The following is a 24,107-nucleotide window of genomic DNA, read 5'->3' as shown; positions in this document are numbered from 1 at the left end:
TGCGCAGAGTGGCTCAGATGAGGAGCTTCAGAATTCCCCACGTGCGTTCTGACATCACTAACCCGTGCCCTTTGAATGTATTTCCTGTGGCACAGCGCATGTGCCGAGCATCTCTCTGTTTGAAACGTTAACCATCTGACAGTAAGGCATGCAAACAAATCACCTCCTGTCACCCAGTACTGTACCAGATCTCAAATAAAAAAAAAAAAAAAAACCTCTTCACACCTCCCAGCAATCGTAGTTTTCTAAGACTGAACAGATATACCTGACGCCAGCCAATCAGATTGCTTCATGCAAATCCTGGCATGAACAGTGTCTCCGATATGATCAGTATCTGCTGATAAACATGTATTCTTCCTCTACAATGCATGGCCAGCGCATGTCAAAACATTGCAACTGCAGGCCGTTTCATACAGGTACCAGGACAGTGAGGGTATATCAAATTCATAGGAATTTGCTGCATTAAAAAAAAAAAAAAAAAAAACGTAGCCCATGAACACTTTGACGGGCAACTGAAAAAGAAAAGGAGATTGAAGGATATTCTCCTATAAAAAACAAATAAAACTCATCCATTCCAAGGCTGGGAATCTACAGGAACTAAAGGCAGGTGTCTAATTGGGGATTCAAACACCAATGGCACCACATGCTGTTTGTTGATCATTTACAAAGCAAGAGGTTTAACCCATCACTGGCAGGTACCCGGCTGCATAGACCTGTACATTTACACGACCCTGGCTGTTTCCCCCTCCTCCCTAATGCCAGCAGGATCCTCAGGAGTTATTAACACAGTAAATCCCTGGCCTGGTCACAGGGATTGATCCGAGGCTCCGCAGACAGCACCGCGGCGGGACTTTCTGCAACGATTGCGAGGGCGGCAGCAGCGCGGATCAGTGGGGTTCTTCAGATCCTCTCTCGTCCAGGGAGAGTGGACTCTGTGAACCCCACACAGTGAATCTGTGAAGCAGGAGGAGATCTGAAACAGACCCCTGTGAGATTGCAGCAAACTGGCCAATGAGAAGAGGAGGAGGAGGAGGAGGGGGGAACCTCGTGAAACCACAGTGCAGAAACCTTTCCCCTCAGCTTGAAAACGTGTGCAGGGTACAGCTGCAGGGGAATTCATGTGGGGAACAAAACTTGTACTTGTCTTGAAGTCCACACCCATGTTGTAGCTTTGGTTATTACTGCTATTACTGGCAGTGGGCACCATGTTGAAGCCCCTGTCTCTTATAGTTCCAGGCATTCTGGATTGCCATAAAGTGAACACATGCAGGAGCAGAAGATCCCCGAATGCTTTGGACATGCTGCCCCGACACATGGCCAGACCGTTCATTATCTACATGGTGTTCCAGGACTCTCTACTGACCTGCTTTAGTTCCTTCAATCTAAATAGAAACATCTTAACAAAATAAAAATCAAATCTCAAAAGAAGTTGGTTATAAATAGTCAACCCTTCACCCACATCTAGACAATGGACCAGGACAATGAGACTCTATTAATATTACAAAATCACGCAATAGCAAACCCAGGTGCTTCATTTAAGGACTCACAAGCGCGCCTCAGGTGCTTGTTATCGGCTTTGCTATAATAAATCCGGACCCCATATCCCTTACAAACTTTCACGTCTTGCCAGGTTCCCTTTGTAAACGAGCTCAGTGACCTCGCTAGATCTTTCCTGTTTAAATAAAACCAAACTGATCTGAAAATCAATACAAACTGTTTTGCTGGTACGTTCCCAATGCTTTGAAATGAATACACGTTTCAATGCAAGTCCAGTAAATATGAAGAGCTTGGCATTCTGCACTGGGCTGCAGTAATCTGTGCAGCCCTGTCAGCTTGTCGCCGACCCCACGCCTACTATTACACAAGCTTTGCATTCCTACCCAGCTCCAGTAATTAAAGCAGGAAACCCCCTACTGACAAATAGCTCTTAAATGCTAAAACATGTTGCAGTGCTTTCTGTAGGAGGCCGCCTCGATCCGAAGCTGCATACTCTGAGTTTCTGAGTCAAAACACGAGTCACTGCGTTAGAGAAACTGGCACGCAGGTCACCGTGTTCCGCTGCTTCTGACAATTACTAAACTGTATGTCCTGTCTTACAATACACCAATTCCAGGCACTTGCCTTTCAAAGCAGAAACCTACTTTATACGCGTTACCCTTTACAAACTGAATAAGAGCAGGCACTGGCACAGCATTTCCTTTGCTTTCGGTTGTGTACTGACTGTACATGTGTTAGCATTCAAAATGTTCTCCAAGGAAAAACTAAACTGTGGACTGTGCAGGTGAAGCTGACCTCAGCACAGCACACTGGAATTGAAACATGTGCTGAACCCCTGAACCCCTGAACCCCTGAACCCCTGAACCCCTGGCCAGAGTCCCAGCCGAGTGTTTGCAGTGCTTAGCTGTCCAGTTTGAACTTTGAACCCGCGGCTCACGGGTGCAGAGGCTCATAGGATTGCAATTCTCTAGCAGCACTATAAAAGACTTCACTTCATGTTAGAACAGGCGAACTAAAAAAGTTTTGCAATAAATGTAAATGTATTGTAGTTAGGTAGAGTGTTGCCCAGGTGTTTGAATACCACTTGAAGTTTCATTGAGGAGTGCTTTTAGCCAGACGATCCTAACTCAAATCTTCACTTGTGTGACTCCTCGTCAAAGTTTAACACATCACTTTATGAATACAGTTCATGGTTTCCATTAGCAGTGAAACCTTTTCCATAACGCTCAATCAGAATGCTAAGATAAAGACAGAGACACTAGCTGAAGCCTTGATTGGATTCTAACTTCCTCAGAGGTGCAGGGGTGATCACAAAGCTTGTAGCAATGAAGCTGTGTATTCTAAAATCACAGTGATTCAGACTGCTACGCCCAGGGGCTGAGGATTAGCTTCCATTGAGTCAATGAGAAACCAGCTCCACCCAAACATACATCTCACTGAGCCAGCCTCCCACACACCAGGGCCTCTATTCCAGAATTGAGAAACCACACACAGCAGCAGCCTAGTGTAGAGCGGAGCGGACTCAGCATTGCATTGTCACTCCCAAAGGCTTTGTAAGGAACCTCTGTCTTTACTGAACTCACTCAGCTAGCGTTAGGGTTTAGGTTATGAAGAGGATTCAGGATTGGGAAATTGGCTGAGGTCTGACGTAATGTTGCCAAGAAAACAACACAGCACAAATGTAAAGCAACAGACCACACCATATCCACCCCCTCCCCCTCCTCAAGATTCACTAAATGCAAATATTTCAATTAGAGACTGCGTAGCATTCGTAACACTGACTGTGAACATTATAAACGGTTATGTAGCTTTTACAAAAGTATTATGGATGCTGTACACAGTGTCCAATTACCAAATAAAATAGTTTTAGCCATTCTTGCACAGAGATCTCCAAAAACTGGCAACACACTTGGTTTAAAATAAATCAATGAATGACAGCGTGCCGCCTTGCTAGCTCTCTCCCCCTCTCATCCTCGATTTGAAGGATTTAAAATGCGACACACAGCAGCCAAGGCTACGTGGCACGCTCACATCACTTTAAAGCTGTTGCAAAATGCCCCACATTAAAAACACAGGTGATATATATAGAGAAGAGGAAATGAACGCCTCGGATCATGACAGGCTTATCACTTGTATTAGTCATCATGTTCTCTTGTATCTATAACATGTGAGAGCTATAAAGAAAAGGCATAAAGAGTAACTGGTGGAGTAGCAGTAGCACAAGCCGAGGAGACCTGCACAGAATAGCAGGCTACATTACTGTCTGTGAAGATCATTAAACAAGAACAAATGCAGTTTGCTCACCTCTTGTTATGAAGCATTATTTGCTAAACTGATGCTGCACAGTTTTCATAATGTGTTAGTGAATTAAAAAAACAACACTAGCATCAATAATGACAAGCACCCCTCTGTCAGTGTTTTTCAATCTAAGCTTTCACTAGCGAGCAGTTTGAAGCTCTTTTGACTAGCTGCTGATTTTCTGTAAAGTGTCCTGGGATGCTTGCACAGAGGCCTTGCTCCACAGCTGCACTGGGATCTGCCCTCGATGCTGGTAACCCTCCCCTGCTCAGTGTGAGAAGCACACCTGTGTGCTGGGGGGCAGTCTGGCAAATCGCACAACCGATATTACAAATAAATATTGCTTGATTGTACAGAAGGGCTCCTCCCTTCACTGCTCCTCTGTCTTATCGAAACAGGAGTGAAGGAATTAAAAAGGCAGCATTCTTCTGCAGCACAATGAAAGCAAAAGCCGACAGCTGAGAATGCGAATTAAAACTCTCGACACCCATTAAAAAATAAAAAATAACTTGCTTGAGACAGGAAAAAAGCAGACGGAATGAGGGGTTTCAGCTGCAGTAACAGATTTGGTTTTATTGCCTACAGTTCATGGAGACATATTTAGGGCATACACGCTCAGGGCACCGCCACAGAACTGGTCTATCCCATTCAGAATTTGACATTGAAATACAGCACATTCAAATCTATTAAGCACAGGGCATTTAAATAGTGTGACGTAGAGCGCAAACACACTGGCAGGCTCGAGCGACTAAAATCATAAGCAATAACCTCAAATATTGAGGGTTGTGGCTTTATTTTATTTAGCCATTTATAATCCAGGTTGACAGTCCTCAAGAAAGAAATGCCTGCACTATTTTCATCTCGACTGAAACGCCTCCCAAACTAAGCAACGCTGTTTAGTAACAAACCGTTTAGCAGCTTCCACAAAAGTCTCATTGTCTGGTGAGCTCCTGAACGCGGAGAAGATCTCGTTAGATCACTGGGCTTCCCTCTTTCAGGAGTGCCAGCAGCTCTGCCAGCTCATCACAACAGTGCCAAAGCAGAGAGCAAGCATGCAGTGGAGGGGACTCAGCCTGGAGGCCAAGATTCAATTCCACAGAGGAAATTAGCTCCTGTAAACAAGGAAATGCGCTGGTACCCGGTTCATAGACAGCTCTCTGGCACAGAACTGTTATACACATATGCTATACATTTCAAGATGGTAAAGACAGCTAATGCAATTCAACTACGCTGTGCAGAACTGGGATGTATGATGCCTGCAATCCAAATTAAACTTAACTTTCTAGCGATCATGTACTGAATGTGGGTAGTTTCATTTGTATTGAGGGTGCAGCTCTATTAAAAATTAATTAAAAAAAAAAAATAACAGATTACAGTTTGCAATGAAAAGTTTACACATGAAGTTATTGATCTAGCTTCCAAACATTCCACATTCCAGCACACAAGATCAACTGTTCAAAGTCCTTTGAAAACCACTGATAGGATTAAGCAAACACACACACACACACATCCTTAATCGACAACTAGGAAGCAATGTTAGAGTGCAAAAAGCATTCAGGGTATTTTCAGAAACACGTTTGCTAAATGCCCTTCACAATAAAGAAAGTTCTGAACTGAATCCTGCAAAGGGCACTGGTGGGATTCTGAGCCACAAAACACAAACACGAAGGAGAACGAGTGAAAAATAAGAATCAGCATGCAAGTGTGTTTATGAGATTTACCCTGGTGACAGAATTACATTCATTTCCATTCAAATGAATCCAGTTTAACAACTTTGCCATCCCAGAACCCCCCTCAAGGCTGTGTGTGTGTGTGTGTGTGTTGGACGAGTTTTCAGAAAAAGGCGTGCCTGTATTCTTTGATTCTCAAAAGCAATTATCTATCCACCCTATCCACCCCCTTGCAGCGGTTATTAAAGGTAGAGGAGGTTCGGAGGTCATTCTGTTTGTATTTAAAGAGTACTCTGGTGTTCATAGGCAGTACATGTCAGTCCTTTACTGTATAAATTAACAACCACAACACGACTAAATTCAGACAACTTAACTGAAAGGCACTACACTGCTGGTTAGAGCAGAAACGCCATTTGGAATGCTCAATGAACAGGTTTTACAGCTCCAAGACATGATTAGGAGAATACAAAAACCACCCAGGGGAAGCAGTGTGCTTCCCCATCCAACGCTGACCAAACCCAGGCATGTGCCTACACCTGTTCTCCTTAAACCCCTTCAAATCAACAGACAACCAGCTTTGAAGTCGAATTACCCTACCGGCATGATTATTACTACATTGCTAACTCTATTAACCCTCTACACCTTTCCAGGAGACTCGAACGTCACCTTACTGTATAGTAAAAGGATAAGCAACAAAACAGCTGTATTTGAAATATGGGCAACTAAACAGAAGAACCCTGCTGAGGCTGGATTCTTGACGTCAAATGCTCATTCTTTTGCGTTTGCTATCCTGTGTGCCTTTATCAGCAGTTTAAAGAAATCCGCACCTGGTCGTGGACGATGCCAGGGGAGATGCCTGCCAGATGCTTTCAGGCTCAGCAGGAAGGTCAGGGGTCAGACATGACTGCACCCCCTCGCAGCAGAGCAGGCTAGCACACAATGGAAACGCAGGGGAACTGGTGCAGAACCAGCTATGTGAGACGTATCAGAGCGCTTACAATCTGCAAAGCAAAACCAGGGCAACGAACAGAAAACAATCATTACTTAAAATAGATTCAAAAGCCAACATGGAGTGAAGCCAAACAAAGACACATTCTGGAACTGTCCAGCCCACACAGAACTGCAGTGTAATGTTATACAGTTCCTGTGATACCGATAATGAAACAAACGCTGTTAAAAAAAATGTTCACTGAAACAAAAACAAAAAAAGTATAATTGGGCTGATACTTGTCATTTCTTGGAGAACTGCATTGTAGCATAAAGTGACAAGTAATTAGTAGAATAGCTTGAATATAAAAGCAACACCGCATTACCCAGCCTGCATCACCCCTCTCCCCAACACTGCCCTAGACAAAGTGGGCAAGCAAATCTATTTCTTTAGCTGAACATAATTGACTTGCCAGAGTGGCCACACAGGTCTGTTGTTCTTGGAAGAAAATGCTTTAGCTGTGCAGAGCTTGTACTTGGTTTTACAGCCCTGTCCTCATGTCAAAGAGGTCAAGGTCTTCATCACCAAGGTCTCACAAACTGCACTTCTATTAACAGGGATGCTCTGCAGCTCTTGCTGTGGGCGCAGTGGTGGTCACAAAGCTGCCAACAGTTTCCTTAGAAACTCAACATCGACAACAACAGGAGTGTTGCCACCATGTGCTTCGTGTAGCGGTGCCCAGACTTACACCAGTGCTTCCTGGCTTTAAACACACTGCAAGCAACCAGCTTGTGCATGTGTGGCTATCTGAGAACAACTGTGTGGAGCAGAGCCAGGACAGAGTACAGCAGGAGAGGGGAGGGCAGAGTGGGGGAGGGCAGAGCACAGCAGAGCAGGGGAGGGCAGGGCAGAGGGGGAGGGCAGGGTAGGGCAGAGCACAGCAGAGCAGGGGAGGGGAGGGCAGAGCACAGCAGAGCAGGGCACAGCAGGGGAGGGGATGGCAGAGTTCTGCTTTTGAGCGAGTGGGTGTACAAGCGTTACTAAACAATGGGCCAGATTTCTCTTTTTTGCAAAAGTGAAACCTGAACCATTTGGAAAAGCAGAATGTTACAAAAACTAGTAACATGAAACTCAGAAGGTTTATTTTTATTTTTTTTTGGGGGGGGGGGGGGGGGGCTTTACTTTACAGTAAAGACCCTGATGAATCTCACGCACTGCTGTATATCAATACCATCCCGCTCCACACAAAGCTGAAGGGACTTGTATTCATTAGAATAGCTGCTGCTGTTCTCTCCAGGATTTGATTGGCATTGAGGATTACCTTGACTCGTAAAGACGGGACGTTCTGCCACGTCAGAAGCACACAGATTGACGAGCTCAGCATCGCTTGCTAATTTGTGCTGCTGCTGATAATGTTGGAGGATCATGCTGTACAGGAAGTGGTTTTATCAATGGATCTGTACCTGCGCAGACCACAAGCATTGAACACTTACACTAAATAACTAGTCTTCCATTACCAAAAAAATAAATAAAAAGCACAGTCTAGCCCCGACTGCAGTTTGTCTTGTGATCAGGCACTGCATGGAACAGAACAAGAGGCAAAGCAAGACTGAGATTGCTTTTAACTTCTGAAGAGTAGCAACCAAAAAATAATAAATCAAAGGCTATTAAACACATAGAGAAATGGATTCTTGACTTAAGAAATACCGTTCAAATTACTTCAAAAAGGAGAGGAGCCTACAACACAGAGAAAGAGCGGTAGAAAGAGAATCCGCTAAGCAGGACAAATCCACGATGGGTCACGGAGGTTACTTTATCTTTATTTGCAAAAAGCCACAAACTCAGGAAGTAACAACTGAGAGCAGAACCATAGCAACGGACTGAGAGAGAGTCCCCTCCCCACCACGAGCACTCAAACACAGCAGCGCCAACACTGTGAAGGGGAGGAGTGGGGTGGGGTGAAGATGGGGGCGACACTGCCAGCGGGCACAGGAACTCTCAATTAGTCTATCAAGTCAATGGGTTAAATATATTATAGATATCAAAATACAAAGATATATATATATATATATATATATATATATATATATATATTCGTTCACACACGTATTTATATATACAAGTCATTGCATTTCTGAGAACTGAAACTCCCATTAGCATCATAGCTTTTTTTTATCAAATTGAACCGGATTTGTCAAGGTATTTATGTCAACATGCAGTTATGCAGTTAGCACGACTGTGTGCCATAAAAATAACCCTCAGGAGGGGAATTTAAAAGAGGCAAAGGGGCCACGAGGGGGGTTGTTACTAGTTGTAACATTAACAGATAGATTTTCCTTTTTACCAAAAAAAAATAATAATAATGATGCGCGCTGGATTTGGTTTTAACCACCAAAAGATCCTTAAACACCTGAAAATGTGTAGATTAAAGAGAACAGCAGGCAGCAGTTGTAAATGTCATTTAATTTGCGTAAGATCTACATTTGACAGGTAAAGCAATTAATGCTGCTCTCCTACATCTCCATACATTTAAACAGTGACCCAATATTAGCACCAGACCGACGAGAGAAAGCGTAATCACACAGGTTATTAATAGCAGCTGCACTACGAAGCTGAGACTAATCCTTCAGAATCTAGAGCGTCTGTGGGCGACACTCTCGTACATTCCTGGAGCACTAGCTGTGTCTGTTGACTCTTCACAAATCACCACAAAACTACAAAGGGATATAAGCAGTCATTCAAGGAATCTATTAGGTTGACCCCCTTTACTTTAAATGCAATGTATTTCTGACGGTGCCCGGCTTGCAAGCTTTTTTTTTTTTTTTTTTTTTTTATTTCTAAAAAGAAAATCCAGCAGCAGTTTTTTTTATTAAAAGAAAAAAAAAAACATGGAAAGGTTTTTAATGTGTAATAGTATGCAAACCCAGCCAGCATCAGCTGCTGAACACACTGTATAAAATGAAGACATTAACCTCCGCTGATATGAAAAGGAAGCGCCCTTCAGCAAGGCTAGTGGTGACACACATCCACCAGCACGGTATGGGTTAACACTGTGCTTCTACAGGACTGCCCTGCACTGAGGAGAGACAAACTCCAACAGCTTTAGTTAGCAACACCCACGGCAGCCTTGAGCTACCACAATGGTATCTAGTTCAATAATCTACACACCGTAACCCCTTGAGGTGCACAAGGAACCGCGACTTGCTGTTCAAACGGTTTCTTCTTAAAATCCATCCGTGAGACTCGAGTATCACCAGGAGGAGATTGACCATGTGGATTGGCAGACCCAACCTCTCAGGACATTTTTAAACCCGGTTTCATTGCAAAAATAAATAAATAAACAGTTAGTGTCACTTATTTGTGGGACACATATCCCTTGTACCTTAAAGGGTTAATAGATGACATCAATCTGTACCCTGGAGCGACTGCATGGTTTTTTTATTTTTATTTAAATCATAAAAATAATACTAACACTGAGTTGAAACCCATTTTGTTTTTTTAAACCAGTATAAATGCAGCTCAGTACCCAGCCCCCGCCCCTCTGAGAAGCGTCCGATACCAAACCGCCCGCAGCTGTCGGCAGCCAGGCCTGCAGTGCTGTTTGAAACTGGAAGCCTCGCTGTGGTGCTTCATGTGTTACCAAAAGCTGTGCTTTAAAGCCAGCTGCCTCGTGAGCTATTTGAGGGGAAATTATATATATATACATATATATACATATATACACTTTTTTTTTTTTCAATTAAGACGATATACTTTTGGATTGCTGTAGAAGTTGACCCCAGTTTTCATTCAAATGCATATGTTTTACACAAACAGCACACTGTGGTGGATCTCTGGTGTCTAACTGAAGGCTACACTGAGAGTAAGAGCACAGATTGCACTGTGGAAGCACTCTTCCATCGTGCAATGAGAACAGAGATAGTAAAAGGGGATCCTGGCAGAGAGCAAACGGTGCTTTTGTTGTATCCTTTCTTCCACAGCTACAAACTGCAAAATCAGATCCACTGTCTATCTGTAAAGGGAGCTGGGCATTCCGTGCAGAGACTGTGATAGTTTGTGATGTTATCCGTGGCATGGAAGAGGGGCTGCTGTTTAATTGCATAACAAGTCCCGACAGCACCAGTTCTGCAGTGCTGACGGTCCACAGTGTGTAACGCTCCCTTTCTCAAAGCCTGCCATGAAAACCAAGTGCCACCTTAGCAGCCAAAACACTGAAAACCATGCACCTGGACTCGGATTCAAATGAGAAAGAAAACATTTCAAAAGGGCTATTTTAATAAGATTTGTTACAGTTTTACAGAATTGTGTTTTTTTTTTTATTAAAAGTTAGCATAGCAAATAGAACAAAAAAAAACAAAAAAACATGAATTTATAATTTAATTACACAAGCCCTGAAAAAGAGTTTTGAATGTAAAGACAAGCAGCCAATCTTCATTTAAAAAAAAAAAAAAAAAAACACCTCACACCTTCCCGCAAATGACACCCCCCTGTAAAATGAATACAATGAGAACACTTGGCCTTTTTTTTTGGGGGGGGGGGGGGGGGGGGGGGGGAGGGAATGAACATCGGATAATCCCCCGTCCTCTCTGTCTGCTGCTGCGCCTCACCCAACACAAGCGTGGATTTCTAAATGCACTCAACCTCAGCCGCTCCTTCGGTGGATGAGTCACTTTACTCAACTAGTCATGCACGCAGCTGTGTTAGCATCGAGAAGATAAGGAACTGCAACTCTACTGCTTGCAAAAAAGCGACGAGGTCTGCGTGCCAAGCAGTCCTGTGCTCAGAGCTCTCGATAACCACACGCACAGCTGCAGCGTTTTAGGAGCGTTTTTAAATATCACGCCAGGTTTCCAATCATTTTGAGATGTTTTGCGTTTAATTCCAATCGTGGCTCTTGGCCAGGCATCAGCAGTGTGTACCAAAAGCAACGGCTCTTCCGTATCATTCACAAACAAACCCGGGAGGTCTGTCGAGCTGTGTATTTGTACTTCACTCATTAATACTTGCTGTAATAAGCCGTAAGAGAAATGTCCTGGACTGTTTAATTTTTTTTTTCTTTTTTTAAATGACAACGGTTCATTAAACATACAATCAAAAGGTTCATATAAAATGAATCACAGAGAGAGAGAGACCGCATTGTTTCCAACAATATTGTTTCAAGTTTACTAATTGAATTCGGCCTGAACAACATGTTTTTTTCCTCTGGTTGTATGGAGATAACAAGCAAATCTACAATAGTTTTTTTTTTTTAAAGAAACACATGTCTGAAAATTGAAATAATAATAATAATAATGATAATAAAAGCGTGATCAGAATGCCCCTCCCCGACTCCCCAAGAAATAAAACAAAAAATAAATCACTTCATTATACAATAAAAGGAAAACAGGAAGGGAAAGAAAAATAGCAATAACCTCTTTAGTCAAAATAGTCTTAGGGAATGTTACTGGAGTAACACGAACTAATAAAAAGATCGCCCCGTCACTCCAGAGCGAAGCAAAACTAAACCCAGCCGTATCATCACTCCACTGGCTCTTATATTTTTTATGATTAGTCAAAAAAAAGGGGGGTAGGTGTATGTGGGGGTAATCATTATAATAATCCAAAAGAAAAAAAAAACCGATAATCACACTTCTCTTTATCATATATTCTTCTGAGAAGTCGTATATTACTTGTTAATTGCTTCTTTCGTGTATGTTTTGTCGTTGCTGCTTGTTGTAAAGCAGTCCTCGCCCGCCCATTAAGATTTGTAATTGGAGGTCAGCCAGGTGAGTCCTTCGTACAGTCCGTCCCCCGTGGTCGCGCAGGACGGCTGCACGTACCAGTTTCTATCGCGGATGCGGGTCAAGCCCAGTTTCTCTTGGATTTCGTGCGGTTTCATCGCGTCGGGTAGGTCTTGCTTATTGGCAAAAATCAAAATGATGGCGTCCCTCATCTCTCGGTCGTTGATAATGCGGTGCAGCTCTTGCCTGGCCTCGTCTATCCGGTCTCTGTCGGCGCAGTCCACCACGAAGATTAACCCCTGGGTGCCCGTGTAATAGTGCCTCCACAGCGGCCGGATCTTATCCTGCCCCCCGACATCCCACACGTTGAATTTCACGTTCTTGTAAGTGACAGTCTCCACGTTGAAGCCCACGGTGGGGATGGTTGTGACGGACTGGCCCAGTTTCAGCTTGTATAAAATGGTGGTCTTGCCCGCTGCGTCAAGTCCAAGCATCAATATCCGCATTTCCTTGTTTCCGAAAATCTTTGACAGCATTTTCCCCATCTTGTAAACAGTGCATAAATATCCAATTCTTTAGGAAACGGGGCGGGTGTCAGAGGCTCTTTGTATAACCCGTTTCTGTAATGAAGACGTGTTAAGTCTTGTGTTCAATTGAATGTAATTGTAACAGTCCACTTGACTTGCTCCAATATCAGCAAGTAACGCATTGATCGATATCCGGTAAATAATTGATGAAACAAAATATCTTCTCTGAGTAACAAAAGTTGTAAGCCGAAGCGTTCTGGGATACACAGTAACACACAAAAATAAAATCAAACCCAAGTGGAAACGACCAGACGGAATTCAAACAGCAGAGTTCTCTTCTCCTACCGGTCACTTCTTAGTTGAAATCATACAAAAAAAAAATAGTTTAATAAAGCAATCCGGGCCGCCAACACACAAACAAAAGTTGTTCTCCGACTAAAGCGAGTGGAGTCCGGCTGATTTTAAACAGACTTCGACGCCGTGATCCGAATCGCTTGATGGGATCCAATCCTGCTGTCTTGCCCACTTCTTATTAAAAATCACACTGTTTGGGAGGGTGTAGATTTCAAATGCAGACGCGAGGTATCCCGGTAATACCGCGCGATGTGAACTTTGCTTTTCGGTTTCTTTCAAACGGGTTGTTGTCCTGTTTAGCTGCTGTGCTTAACTAGGCCCTTTCTGCCAGGGTAAAGGGTCCCTTCCGTATCCCGTTACCTAAAAACAGAGACTTTGATTGAGTTCACAGGAAACACCCCGGCTTCCGAGCAGGCCCTCTGAAAGCCTGCGCTGTTTCCCTGCGGTGTTTCTCCGCGCACAGCTCTCCTCGACCGGCTGTTTTTTCCCCCAATTCGTGCTGGGCAGCGCCGTGGCGTGCGTGCGTGCCTCGTTGTTTCGTATTTTCACCCACACTTGTTTCTCGGAGACGGAATGGCTCCTCTCTCGGTAACTCCAGAGGTCATTGATTCACGGAGACTCGGCTTCCTCGCTTCTTCTCTCTAGAGACGGTTTGATAAGGGGGGGGGGGGGAGGTAGTCAGTGAGGGGGGGTGGAAAGAGACACAGGAACTTCTTTACATGCACCCGTCTCTATTCCGTATAGTTTAAACAGCAGCAGCACCGAAGCGGACTCGGCATTTGCTCCAGCCGCGTCCCCGTTCAGGTCCGACAGTGAATTTGTGTGCGTTGTTGTTGTTGTTGTTTTTTTGTTACTGTACCTGCACAGCGGCCCCCCGTTCCCCGGATTGATCCGCCCGTTCGCGCCTCTCTCTTACTCAGCGGCTTTCTGCTACGATCAGCCGGAAAAGGTGCGGACCGGGAGTAGCAGACACTTCCTTCCTTCTCTCTCTCTCTCTGGCTGTCTTTCTCACACTCGCACACCTCGCTTTGCACCATTGGGCAGGCTCGGTGGAACCACGGGACACAAAGCGCAGAGGGGGTGTTGAGAAACAGCCGCCATTCGGGCTCCACCCAGGCGGCGGCTCTGCAAACCGCAGAGCGACGGGAGCCAAGATGGCGGACACGCACACACAGCTTCATCGCAACCTTTCCACGTCAGAGCGGGTGCGGCGCAAAGGGGAGGAGCCGGAGACCCGGGGGGACACGTCATCAGACGTGAAGAGGTGGTGCGTTATGACGTCGCCCCCTCTCAGTGGGCGCTGTGAAGGATTTCAAATAATGCAGGGCTTGCAAACCTCCCAGGTGACTGTCAGCGCGACTCGCCACTCAGAAAGCGGGACCGTGTCAAAAGAGCAAGACAGGACCCCGCCTTCCTGCTTTATTAACAGATCCCGCACATAAATAGTTCTCGCATGTGACAGCGCTACAGGAAGTGCAAAGTCTCTCTCTCTCTCTCTCTCTCTCTCTCTCTCTCTCTCTCTCTCTCTCTCTCTCTCTCTCTCTCTCGTCAGGTTGATATTTTTAGTACAGATCTTGTGTAATTTTATATTGCATGATACAGTCCACGTTTTAGTAATCACATTGCAGTCTATTCAGAAGCTAGTGCAAATACTGACATTTTAATATATATATATATATATATATATATATATATATATATATATATATATATATATATATATATACAATCCTTCAAAAGTCCGGAAATCATAGTCGTGTAATTAAATATTCTACAGGGATGGAAATGAGACTCCCAGTGCAGTTTGATCCATTCCAGGTTTTACTACAAGCTTGATTAGCCACAGTGTAGAGATGATAACAAGCTCAGGTGTGTTTTATTATTGTCATTGTTTATAATATGGATTCCACGATTTTCAAGGTTTATATCGAAGGCAGTTTTCTGTGATTTAATAATAATAATAATAATAATAATAATAATACCATGTTGTCTTTGTGGTTTGTCTAAGTGTTGTGAGATATGTAAAAAAAAACAAAAAAACAATTATGGTGCGCAAGAAACGGCGCCATCTACTGTCTGAATATCTGCAAGTGCATGCTTCTATTGGACAGGACTGTGCAGTGCAAGGCAGGTACAGCGCGGGGTTGTTGTAGTTGAAGCTACCAGGGGTCTAGCCAGCAGTTGCAGATATTCAGGAGTGTAAGGTTACTGACCGTAACCTTTTTAATGGACTGATTTTATTAAAACGGCAGGTCAAACGTTCCAGAATGCACTGCGATGTGAGTTGACAAGCCTGAACTGTCCTACATACATGAGTCATCATATCCTGGTAGCCTCATGCAAATAAGAAACATTACCTTAAAATGAACCACACTGCACTTGTGCGCCTTCATAATCTGGATACAAAGGTGGCAAAAGCCCCTTTCCTGTGCCTATACCCTCGAGCTCTCACTTTATACCCGAGCATGGCACTCAGTCCTTACACGGGAGCGGGGTCAGCACATGATCCTGCCCATCGGAACCCCATGCCTACGTGCCCTACGTGAACTTGTGCGTGCCAGACGCCGGGGCTGTGGCCTCGACAATAACAAACGACGTCACGGCGTGAGACGGAGAAGAAGGCAGGCAGAGGCGAATCGGCAAAGGAACCGAGATGAAGACACGCAAAATAAAATGGAGAGGAAATGTATCTATGTAAAATACACGCAGAATCTGAAGAACCTCGTGAGGAACGCGGAGGGGGAGGACAGCTCGGCGCAGACCGAGAGGTGAGCGGGACACCAGCTCGGGTTTTTGCAACACGTTTGCTCGGGCAGCCTCGGGTTTGTTTTGGTCGATAAGGAGGTGTGTCTCCTCGCCTTCTAACTACGAAAAGAAAAGTGGCCAGCGCTTTGTAAACAAACACGCCCTTTTTATTTCATAAAAAACATATCAAACAACAGTCGTGACAATAATATTATTACAAGGCAAGATACAGTAACGCAGCTTAGTTTAGGTGGCATTAATAATGTATACGCCGTTTCTTTTGTGTGTCCTGTCTGCGTTGTTGACAGCGTATCATATCAGCGCCTCTTTCTACTGTTTGAATTGTATTACAATTATATTAACAGTGTTTGTGTGATTCAAGATGAGCGTTGTGTCACATCTGTTCAGTGCCTTCAAGAATAGTCGATGAGTTGCGTGTGTGAAATATGCAACTCGTGTCTCTACTTGATATGCTGAATTTAAAGATTATAAAAAAACAAAACAAAAAACAAAAAGATTTGCTAGAATTGTTATTTTTTAAAAACACAATGTAACGTGTATGTATTTATGTGTGCATGTGTATCACATTTTGATAATTATTTTGTGTTTTTCAACGATAAACACAGTAAAATGTAAATTGCACCAGTTGGACTGGCCGCTTAATTGCAGAGGCTGGCAGTTAATCGGCCAGTATAGGCTATTGAAAGGAATTTGACTTGGCAAAGGTCCTAGAGACTGGGAACGAAGTGGGCGCGTCAGTTGAATGATATGACATCACAATACAGTGCTTTTTCACAGCACTGACACACCTGTCTGTAAGCGATGGTGCTGTGGTACAGTCTGACACCTCTCATGTCAGATTTATAATAGCAATCGTGACAGTGGTAAGTTGCTGCTAGCCTAGCTGCCGATCACACACAGCAGGACTGTTGATTTTATTGTGCAGTGCATGGCTTTCAGTTTTCTGTCATGTGTTATTATTTGTGTTTTGTTTGCTTATCAGGCCGAAGACCTTGTTTGAAGAGATCCGTGCCTCGGTCAGGCACTCTGATGAGCAGGACCGGTCCTTCTGGAGGCCTGTCCTTCCCTGGGGCGGCGTTTACACCATCAAGGCGGGGCGCAAAGCCATCTCCTGCACCCCGCTGTACGTGAAAATCAACCTGAACAACACCTGCACCATCGACGGCTTCCTGATGCTGCTCTACGTGATTCTGAGGGAGAACGAGACCTTCCCACGGGAGGTGTCCGTTTACCTGGGCAAGGAGTTCATCGAGCACTTCCTGTTCCTAATGGACTCCTACAACTACACCACGGTCAAGCTGCTCTGGATCTGGGACAAGATGGACAAGCGGCAGTACAGGTCGCAGATTCACAGGGCAGCGCTGGAGATCGACCTGTTCGGGAACGAGCACGAGAACTTCACCAAGAACCTGGAGAACCTGATGGCCACCCTGCAGGAGAGCTTCTGCACCAGCTGGGACTGCCCCGCGCGCCTCCAGGAGAGCCTGCAGTGGACCATCAACATCAAGTAAAGCAAACAGTTACTGATCGTGCGCCAGAGGGAAAAGGCTGCTGTGGTTTTGAAAACCCTTTTTTAAAGGAAGCACTTTTATAAGTGCTTCTGCCTTATCAGAGTTGCAAGGAACAAAATCGATTCTTGAATGCTTTTAGTTATTTTTTTGTGTTTGCATAAATAATAATATTAATAATAACGATGCAAAGAATTGCAGTTAAAGATAAATAACATTACTGGCTTATAAGCATTTGTCACAGTTGGTGATGCCTTGTTTGCAACTAGGCTCCTGCTAAATCTGCTGTGAAGTGATTGCTCTTCTCATCACTGCGTGAATAATTCACAGCGGAGTCTGTGGGTTTACTTTGAGGAGTTAACAGAGCTATAGGAGAGCTGGTTATGTGTTTATAATACACTGGTTTACAAGCCACCTGGGACTCTAACCCTAAAAGAGAATTCAAACTGTTAAACCTAAACCTTTAACGCTGTGGTCCAGATTTAGGCATTCCACATTTCCAAATATTTTATTTACTCAGACGGAAGTAGACTAAACCTTTTGCATTGCGCCAGATTCTGAAGGAAGCAAGCCCAGGGAACAGCTCCCACGATGGAACAGTAAAGCTAACGTTATGTAATTAAAAACTACGTTTCTAAAACTGTGCTCCCTGTTCGGTAAAGCAGTGCGTAATCTAATAAAATAAACTGGGGGAGAAACAGCAGAGCAGATTCGCTGACTGGATTCAGTGGCTGCTGCAGTAGCACTGAGTTGATTTGAAACGTTTAGTGAACGACAAACGGTACGTGGTGGTAAACGGAACAGAAGCGTCCACCTGTGTAAATGTGACACCCCTGGTTTGATCCACGCACCACAAGCTGTTTCACACCCCTGTCGTCTGCATGTGCTGTTAATGGTGCTTTCTCTGCACACCGCCTGCTTGCCCTTGAAGCAAACACCGCGAACCTCACAGATTGCTCATTGCACTAAAATAAAGCACAGCTGCTGAGTGTTGAGCTCCGTGACTCTTGAAGGAAAGACAGACTGCTCCTTCTCATTTCCTTGGAATTTCACACGTTCGATTGCACAGGGTTAACACATCTCCAGAAGATTTTAGTATCAAATTCAACTTTCATTCGTTCTTCGCTTTCTATACCTCGAAGGGGTGATAACCAAGCCTTTAACTACATCATTCTCACAGGACCCTGGCTGTTTGTCATATATATATATATATATATATTTTAAGTCTTAGCCACACACTGTTGGCTCATTTCACAGACCCTGCTTAGCGCTAATTATCTGCGTCTGTGAAACCAGCCTATAAGCTCATTTCCAGTGTTATCAGAAACAGGACCCCAGCAACCGTAAACCTTGCACTCGCATTCTGTGCTGAAACCTGTTGCTGTGGTCAGACGAAATTACCTGTAACACAGGAAGTGAACTTGAAACATCGTGGCAGAACTTTTCATAAACATGCAGCAACATGGAAACGCTTTCTAGCAGGTGTGCAGAAGAGATGAAACCGTCCGGAAACAGCTGAAACCTTCAAACAGTTGAATTCCCCTGTGACAGGGGGACAGGGGATGCGTACGTGCTTCTGTGTGTCACACTGCTAGCTGTGTCTTGAGAACTAGACCCACTGCTCCAGTAAGGGTACACCGTCGCTACTTGAGAATATTACACAGTGTCTACAGTATATTTGCTCCCTGATATATTCTAGTACATTTAGGAACAGCACCCAAAACGTTATTTTAGAACGAAGGTAAAATGTTCTGTTGCAATAGTAAAGCCAGGAATAGCTCAGACTGCTATGCAGTGAGAGACTTATTTCCATACATGGCAGGGCAATAATTCTGCACAGAAGGGCAATGGTAAGACAGCGGTATAAGGCTTCACAGCGGTAACATTTTTGTATTTTGACATATCGGCAGTATGAACAATTCCTACCTGGTTACCCATTGCAGAACTGCAGAGCCATCGGGGTCTGCGTGCTGCTGTGTTAGGAACTGTGTGATGTTCGTTCTGATTTGAGGTGTCGCGTCTGCGGGTCATACTGTGGTTCATTTGTTTTCATTAGGACTGTATTACAGTGGAATTGAAAACGTCTCTGTTAAGGTAAAGCTTTATAAGGTACAGTAGGGCTCTTGACACATAAAGCACGACTGTGTGATAGTGACTGTGTACCTTCTCTTGTTTTCAGCCCTCCGCACGGAATGCCCCATGGTGACCTGATTCAGTCTGCAGTGGATGAATTCTTCTGCCCGAAAATAGTGCTGTGCAAGGAAATGGGGTAGGGTGATCTAAACAAATAAAGCCGGCCCCTTCGATTGGGTGCAGCGTTACCGTGGCTGAGTGTGCTTAACCCTTCCAGTGGTGTTTGGGGTCTGTTTTAATGATCTAAACCTGGGGGTTTCTCTACGTGGGTGTGTTGTATTTCCCCAGTTATTACCATTAATACATACCATTCAAAAAAAATACACGGACGGGAGTTTCAATCGGGCTTCTACATTTTAGGCGGACGTTGCTAAGATCTGCCACAATGTAGATAATTAAAACAGACCTCCGCTTGTGTTTCCAAAGCAGGTTCGTATCAGAGCCCTCAGATTTTCGCTCTATGCAAACTAGCCGATGTTATTTGTTTTGGTTTCACACAGTACACGTAGCGAATTGAAATTGAACCTCTTCTGGCTCTGAGTTACTGTATAAGCTGAACGTTTCTTTAAGAAGATGTAGACCGCGCGCAGACTGGCTGCTTCGCGCCATTCCACTTTATGCAAGTGACTGCTGTAGCCAAAATGCTAAAATGAGCACAGGCAGATTCCCTGGCATTGCCTTTTCAGTTTAGTAACTTCATGGAATGAAGTTTGTTTTGTGTGGACGTGCTGGTCTCTGTGTCTGTAGCCAGCTCGAGTTACACAGATCCTACCCCAGGACTCAATCCCGTGTGCTTTAGGTATGCTCTCAGGGCCGGTGCTAGGATTTGCTGGGCCCTGGTGCAAGACTGTTTATCTGTGTCCACTTCACAATCTGTGGGCTGTGATCTGCGAATTTCAGTTTTGATTGACAGTCCATTAGACGGCACCTCTATATTTTTTACGTCTAGTCATTAAAGTGGGCTCAGAAAAAAATAAAATAAAATCATTGAGTCGGTGCTGGGCCCCCCAGATTATGGGCCCGGGAGCAGTGCACCCCTTGAACTCCCCCTGACACCAGCCCTGTATCCTCTTCCATCTCAAATGGAGGAAATGACCCAATTCTGTGCATTATCTGCTGTATGCTGTGAATGCAGGGCAGTTTACATTGGCCGGTCTTTCTACACCTATGTCAAAGATACCCTGCTAAGGAAACCAATGCACAAACGATGCCCTGAAATAAACAACACCCAATCTATTGTACAGAAGTATTTTCTCTGGTTTATTGTGGTACTGAGATTTTTTTCTTTACTCCTGAGAGATTTCTTTAAATTTTGTTTTACTGTAATATGGAACGGATTCTACTGTTTGTGTTCCAGCTATAGTCAAATGAAGGATTATTTGAGTATTCATGTTTAACCCTTTCATGCATGAGGTCCTCATGCATTCGCTGTCCTCTCATCCTGCAGGTGTGACGGACAGCGGGAACTCTCTCAGAGGATATTCTGCCACGGCCCCCCTCCGTTCGTCATTTTAAACATGCAGCTGTGGAAGTCCGAGGAGCTGGCCTACATCCCTTATTACCTGGCTTTATCAGACCGCAGGTGAGTGCGCGGCCGCAGCCTGGGAATGCACAACACACACAGCAAGAGGTGAGCCGCTAATCCAGGGGTGTCTAATCCCAGTCCCAGAGAGCATCTCCACTCCGGGTTTAACAGATAAAATGACAGGGTCTTCCAGGTCTGGGTGGAGGTTTCATTGGTTAAATTGAAACAATTCAGAACGGAGTTGAAACAAAGACCAGGAGTGGAAGAGCCAGCTGTGGCCAGCCCTGAGCTGATGCGTCATCGGCTTGTTTGTGTACAGCAAGCGCGTAGTTTGAGCGGGTTTGTTTTAGAGGAATGTTACATCTGCCGTTAAAAAAAAAAACAAAAAAAAAACATAAGCAAAAACCTGTGGTGATCTTCTGAGAATGTTACGCTAGTATGTGCATGTTTTTGGTTATATGGGGCTCGCTTCTCAAAGACATCTAATCCAAATTGTCAATCGCGTAATTTTTTTTTCAGACAGTAGAAACGCACCCGATAAAGTATATAGCAAATCAGAAATAAACCACCCAGACATTGAATTGAAGGGCTTGGGGTTAGTCTAAAATTGTTAATCATTTGTTTTATAAACGCAAATGACTTTTTTCAAATTTCTTTCTATCAAACCAAAACCGTGCTGCTTCTTATTGATTTACTTGGCAGGCGCCTTCATCCAAGACGATTTGAAGTAAATGGCTTTGAGCATTCAGGCCGTGGTTGTTCCGGACAGTCGTATCAGCAATGCTGTACTGTACATGAGAGGAAATGCCCACTGCGCTTGTTTTATGATCTTGTTTATTGTCCCGTATACTCTCAGTGATCACTGAAGGCGTGTTTTCCCTTCGGGGCTGTCCCCGAGCTAGCCGGAGCTAGGTGGGATTTCTGTAGAGAGGCCCGTGCAGTAAATAAAGCATTTCTTTCAGCGCTGTTTGTGCTTGTCGGTTGCTGCAGGTATTTACTGGAGGGCGCCACACTCTTTAACAAAGAGGAGCACCATTACTCCGCAGCGTTCCAGATCGACGGGTGCTGGATGCACTACGACGGGCTTCGAAGCAACAATCTGGTTCTACTGAATAAACCCCCCGAGCTGCTGCTCCTGTCCTCGCTGGTCTACATCCGAGCGACGGAGAAGTGACTCTGACCTGGAGGAGGGGGAGGACGACGGTGCTGCAGGAAAAAGGGAACAGCTTTGCAGAAACTCCAAGAAAAAGAAAGTGTCTCCCAGTCTTCAAAATTATAAAACGGCTATCTTTCGCGTGCTTGGAATCCAAGAATTTATGTACGGACTATAATAGTCCTTAATACAGGTGATAACGGTGCTTTATGCTTTAACTTTCTGCATTCAGGATGATTTGAGGAGGAGATACCGCAGGATATAAAACATAAACTCACTCTTGTGTTATCCACTAGTCTGGAAACACACAGGTGTGAAGATCAAGGTGGTTTTGGAGACTCTTTACAAACTTTAAAGCTTTACAGAAAATCATGTCCTTAACTTCATCATCTGGTCTGCTTGAATAAAGTACGTTTCATTCTGAAATACAGAACAGAGTTTGGCTGAATAGTACATCTTTAAATTACTGTTCATTTCAGCCATTCCTTTTTGAGCTTTAATTCAATATCAGTGGTATTTTACTAAAGTCCTTAATTATTATACTCTTCATGTTCTTAGCAATAAACCAGCATACTTAATGGTTTTTTTTCTGGAGGTTTGTTTAGCCAGCTCAGAGCCAGTCTGGAGGCAGCAGGCGTGACGTCAGCCATACAGGTGAGTTGCTCAGATAAACCCGTCTGCCTAACTGTAGTCCTTTGGATGGATTGGCATCCTTCTACAGTGCGGCTCTTCACACGCAGAAGCAGGTAAAAGACGGCATGCTCGTGGCTCCATTCTGCTAGCAGTTTCAGTAGCACAGTCTCGTAACAATGGGTTATAAAGAGCGGGTGCTGACCTGCTCTGAGCCATCTCTTGAAGTTAGAACAGTGTGTGCTCTGAGCTGTGTACATACAAGCCATGAAAACAGCGTGTGCTCTGAGCTGTGTACATACACACCATGAAAACAGCGTCTGCTCTGAGCTGTATACATACATACATCAATGTACGCACTAAAACTAGTTTGGATTTCTAAATGAAATTTACAATGCTAAACCAGACAATGTCTAGGCAAGTTAGTAATCTGTTAAATATAGCTGTTTGTGAACAAATAAAATAAAAACTAAATGGTGGGTATTGTGGAATCTTGTTTTGCGTTGGTATTTCCAAATGTATCCATGCGATGCTGGGAGGGGAGGGAGTTCAGGATAAAAGCCACTGGGCTCTTTTCCTGGTTCCATCATGTACGTCTCCCATCTCTCCCATGCAAACTTCACACTAACAGATGCCGTAAACGCGTGTCACGCCTGGCGATTCATATTTCAGCAATGAAAAAAATGAGAACAAAAAAAACGACACTTTGAAAGTAAACTATGCAGTTATTCATATATTTATTTTGTAAAAAGTATTTTTGTACACAAATACTGTCTGTAATAAAATACTTGTTTGAATTACATATGATTGTATGCAATAATTTGTGGCTTTGTGGTGTAATGTTTAAATACAACTGCATTCACTTCCTTACAGAGAAAACGCCATGCAGCCCCCAGATCTGTTTTACACTCACAGGAGCGGTGATAATATATGCCTGCCAATTGCTGCTTGTTACAATGAGTCGACCATCCAAAGCCAAGCAATAAAACAATCCAGTGTCAAATTGGCTCAAGGATCGGTGTCCTTAAGTTAACCCAGGGCTTTCCTTCTCTCGTTTTGGATGTGGGCTTTCAGTATACACTGTACAGTCTGTATTTTCTGCTTTCAGTATACACTGTACAGTCTGTATTTTCTGCTTTCAGTATACACTGTACAGTCTGTATTTTCTGCTTTCAGTATACACTGTACAGTCTGTATTTTCTGCTTTCAGTATACACTGTGCAGTCTATTTTCTGCTTTCAGTATACACTGTGCAGTCTGTATTTTCTGCTTTCAGTATACACTGTACAGTCTGTATTTTCTGCTTTCAGTATACACTGTACAGTCTGTATTTTCTGCTTTCAGTATACACTGTACAGTCTGTATTTTCTGCTTTCAGTATACACTGTACAGTCTGTA

General features: G+C 44.0%; 2 protein-coding genes across 2 annotated transcripts; one reads left to right on the top strand and one right to left on the bottom strand.

Annotated features, from left to right (window-relative positions):
- Positions 1-10,927: 10,927 nt before the first annotated feature.
- On the bottom strand, positions 10,928-14,111 carry LOC117422001 (ADP-ribosylation factor 6). Its single transcript, XM_034036584.3, has 2 exons — positions 13,854-14,111; positions 10,928-13,635 (listed from the first exon to the last, which is right to left on the bottom strand). The coding sequence occupies exon 2, from the start codon at positions 12,656-12,658 to the stop codon at positions 12,131-12,133; it is 528 nt and encodes a 175-aa protein (XP_033892475.1). The 5' UTR covers positions 12,659-13,635; positions 13,854-14,111; the 3' UTR covers positions 10,928-12,130.
- A 1,370-nt stretch (positions 14,112-15,481) lies between these two features.
- Positions 15,482-23,716, top strand: LOC117415959 (uncharacterized protein C14orf28 homolog). The gene is made up of 5 exons (XM_058986577.1): positions 15,482-15,762; positions 16,743-17,267; positions 19,448-19,537; positions 20,849-20,983; positions 21,917-23,716. Exons 1-5 carry the CDS (start codon positions 15,497-15,499, stop codon positions 22,098-22,100), a joined length of 1,200 nt encoding a protein of 399 aa, XP_058842560.1. The 5' UTR covers positions 15,482-15,496; the 3' UTR covers positions 22,101-23,716.
- The last annotated feature ends 391 nt before the right edge of the window (positions 23,717-24,107 follow it).

Source organism: Acipenser ruthenus, chromosome 15, assembly GCF_902713425.1.
Source record: "Acipenser ruthenus chromosome 15, fAciRut3.2 maternal haplotype, whole genome shotgun sequence".
NCBI lineage: Eukaryota > Metazoa > Chordata > Actinopteri > Acipenseriformes > Acipenseridae > Acipenser > Acipenser ruthenus.
Note: the sequence above shows the minus strand (reverse complement) of the source record. Positions and strands in the feature narration are given on the sequence as shown.

Bases quoted from the DNA above. Each gene is read 5' to 3' on its own strand.
- LOC117422001 (XM_034036584.3), bottom strand. From the start codon at position 12,658: ATGGGGAAAATGCTGTCAAAGATTTTCGGAAACAAGGAAATGCGGATA.
- LOC117415959 (XM_058986577.1), top strand. From the start codon at position 15,497: ATGATCCTGCCCATCGGAACCCCATGCCTACGTGCCCTACGTGAACTT. The intron at 17,268-19,447 runs GTAAAGCAAACA...TCTTGTTTTCAG, and splicing joins CAGTGGACCATCAACATCAA to CCCTCCGCACGGAATGCCCC. The intron at 19,538-20,848 runs GTAGGGTGATCT...CTCATCCTGCAG, and splicing joins GTGCTGTGCAAGGAAATGGG to GTGTGACGGACAGCGGGAAC.